The sequence below is a fragment of the Austrofundulus limnaeus genome, unplaced genomic scaffold (genome assembly GCF_001266775.1).
Source record: "Austrofundulus limnaeus strain Quisiro unplaced genomic scaffold, Austrofundulus_limnaeus-1.0 Scaffold220, whole genome shotgun sequence".
NCBI classification, from domain to species: domain Eukaryota; kingdom Metazoa; phylum Chordata; class Actinopteri; order Cyprinodontiformes; family Rivulidae; genus Austrofundulus; species Austrofundulus limnaeus.
This window is the reverse complement of record NW_013952622.1, coordinates 146,373-148,990: the sequence shown is the minus strand read 5'-3', so window position 1 is coordinate 148,990 and position 2,618 is coordinate 146,373. Positions and strand designations below refer to the sequence as shown.

The 2,618-nt window shown below is 43.3% G+C and overlaps 1 protein-coding gene across 1 annotated transcript in view; it reads right to left on the bottom strand.

Moving 5' to 3' along the window:
- LOC106525246 (homeobox protein Dlx3b) overlaps nucleotides 1-1,122 on the bottom strand; it is a 7,990-nt gene extending 6,868 nt beyond the window's left edge. The window contains exon 1 of the mRNA XM_014019403.1: nucleotides 659-1,122. Within this exon, the coding sequence (XP_013874857.1) occupies nucleotides 659-983 (325 nt within the window). The 5' untranslated portion in view covers nucleotides 984-1,122. The remainder of the gene's footprint in view (nucleotides 1-658) is intronic.
- Between the last annotated feature and the right edge of the window lie 1,496 nt (nucleotides 1,123-2,618).

Here is a 2,618-nt window from a genome sequence, read left to right as displayed (position 1 = left end):
TTAAGTGGAACCAGGTCACATAACATGGTTAAGTAAATGCAACATTTCATTTTTAGAGTGAATAGCTCATAATATATTTTCCTAACAAGGAGAGATGACTCCAAAATGGCAACATTTGAACCAGATATTGTGTGAACTATTAGCATCCAGAATGTGTTTAATGGATGAGGCTCAACTACAGTACTAGGTTTCCTCTCAACCCCTGTAAAACGGAGAGTTGTTAGTTTTTAGTTTTAGGTCAGCTGGCTATGGTGGCCATCTTGAATCAGCTTCAGTCAACTTCCTTCAGTTATAAAGGTAATTCAGATTACTTTTGTTCCATTAAAATCGTTCCCGTGGTTCATGAGTTATTTTGTTAAGAGACAGACAAATGTCACGCACACCTTTCAGTGGYGGGTGATAATGAAACAAACAGTTTCAAATACGGTTTTAAACTTTGATGAGAATGGGATTTCTTCATTTTCTCTGAGGAGCCTTTTGAAAAAGAACCAGAGAATAAAACTGGCCCTGAGAACAGGATGACGCGCGTGTAAAAAGTTGTGCGCAAAGCTGGATCAGAGCATCCATTCGGGTGTTTCCGGGTGTTTGACTCATTTTATTTTAGATTTATAATATGAATAAACTTATCAATAATCCAGAGGATCATCTCCTAACTCACCGCTCTCCTGCAGCGCTGTCTGCACCTCTCTGCTGAAAGCTCCGTGCTCCCTGAACGCACCATGCGGATAGGGGTAGTCTGCCTTGTAGGGGCCACCGGGGCCAATCCCGTTCAGACCGTAGTGGTGGTACCCGTACGGGTTCATGTGCTGAGCCGGGTACGGCTGCTGCGCTGCGTAAAAGTCCTGCGCGCCATGGAGCGCGCTGTAGAAGGCCGGGTCAGTGTTGGAGGACTCCGGCAGAGTCAGAGGGTCCTTGGAGCCCCCAGCGGCCGCGGGGAGGGTAGGCTTCTTGTCCTCGAAGGCAGGTGGCGGCTGCCCGTTCATTATTCAGGTGGTATTTGGTTATTGTGTGGATTTGGTTCTGTTTGCTCCGCGCTCCTCGCGCAGACTGGAGCCGGAGTTCCCAGACTCCCCTGACGCAGCAGCAGCCAGGCTGTCCACCGTGGCGGGCGGCGCCCAACCCAGCGAGAGCTCCTAATTACAGGGCGCGCCGAGCTGAGCCGAGCCAGGCAGGACGGAGTGGAGGACATGCCTCCTTCTCATTGGCTCTCCTGCTCGCTGCCTTTCTGCCCTGGAGCCAGCAGAGCTGACTGCCGCCTGTCTGGCTCCTTCTGCTCCCGCAGAAACCTTCACTAAGCTTCTCCTGGAGCATCCACGATTGGCAAGATTTCTCCTCTTTTTACCAGGACACGATGAGCCTGGCGGTCCTGGACAAATGCGTATCGCCCGCCAAACATTCATGCATGACTTTTAAACTATGATCATCACGTGAGAAGTTACAGCTGTTTGGGTAAAGCCATATAAACAAACAAACATTAAAAACACAAAAAAATGTTGGTCTGTGCTCTGAGTGTGCACAGTGGATAACTCTCAGTAACCTTTCAGCTTAATATTTGTCAAATTATCTGAGTTGGACATGACTAGGTTGACTCCAAAAAGGTAATCAGCTAGACATCTATCCAATGATTACTTTTATAAAAGTTTCATTAAAATCTGTTCATCGCTGAATGAGATATTTAACAGTCAGACATGAGAACATGCATTAAAAGCACACAGGCAAAATATGAATGCTTTTTGATTTTCAGAGGTGTCAATATGTTCTTTTGAGATGCAGTTAGTGCTGCTTCAGGGATGAGAATTATTTATACTTATTTTTTTCTGTTATTTACAAGTATTTGCAGTTTACTAATATTTACAGTTGTTTACAGTTTACAATCATTCACAGTTATTTAAAAATATGTAGTTATTTAAAAGTATTCACAGCTATTTACAGTTATTTATAAGTATTTGCAGTTGTTTACAAGTATTTGTAGTTATTTACAGCTGTTTACAATATTAACCCTCTATGGTACGATGTTGCCATTTGGCAACAAACCTTTTGAGTACCTTCCACACACACACAGTTCAAGTTCAAGTTTATTTATATAGCGCCAAGTCACAACATACATTGTCTCAGGGCACTGTACATGAAAAGAACAATCTAAAGAAGAAAGCAGTAGACCGCATTGAATCACTTCATCACAGTCTCCCATCCTGAGCAAACAGTGGAGAGGAAAAACTCCCTGCTAATCAGGAAGAAACCTCCAGCAGAACCAGGCTCAGGACAGGCGGCCATCTGCCTTGACCGGCTGGTTGAGGAACAGTGCTTCCGATTTCAAAACGTAGTGCAAAAAAAGAGAGATGGGATCCTAACAGAACCAATAGCAGTGTTTAAATTTGTCCCATGACTTTCTAGAGGACATTTTGAAGTATTTTTCTACAGACCTCTTTGCAGGAAGGAGCCTCACCCTTTGACTCCTCAAAAATATTGAAGTATTCAAATATTTTAATGTATGCTGATGATACTGTTCTTTTTTGGTCTGATTTCAATATTGAATCTATTAATAGTCAGTTACAAGCAGRYHTTCAGACATTTCATGGTTGGCTTCAAGATAATCTTTTGTCCATTAATGTTAAAAA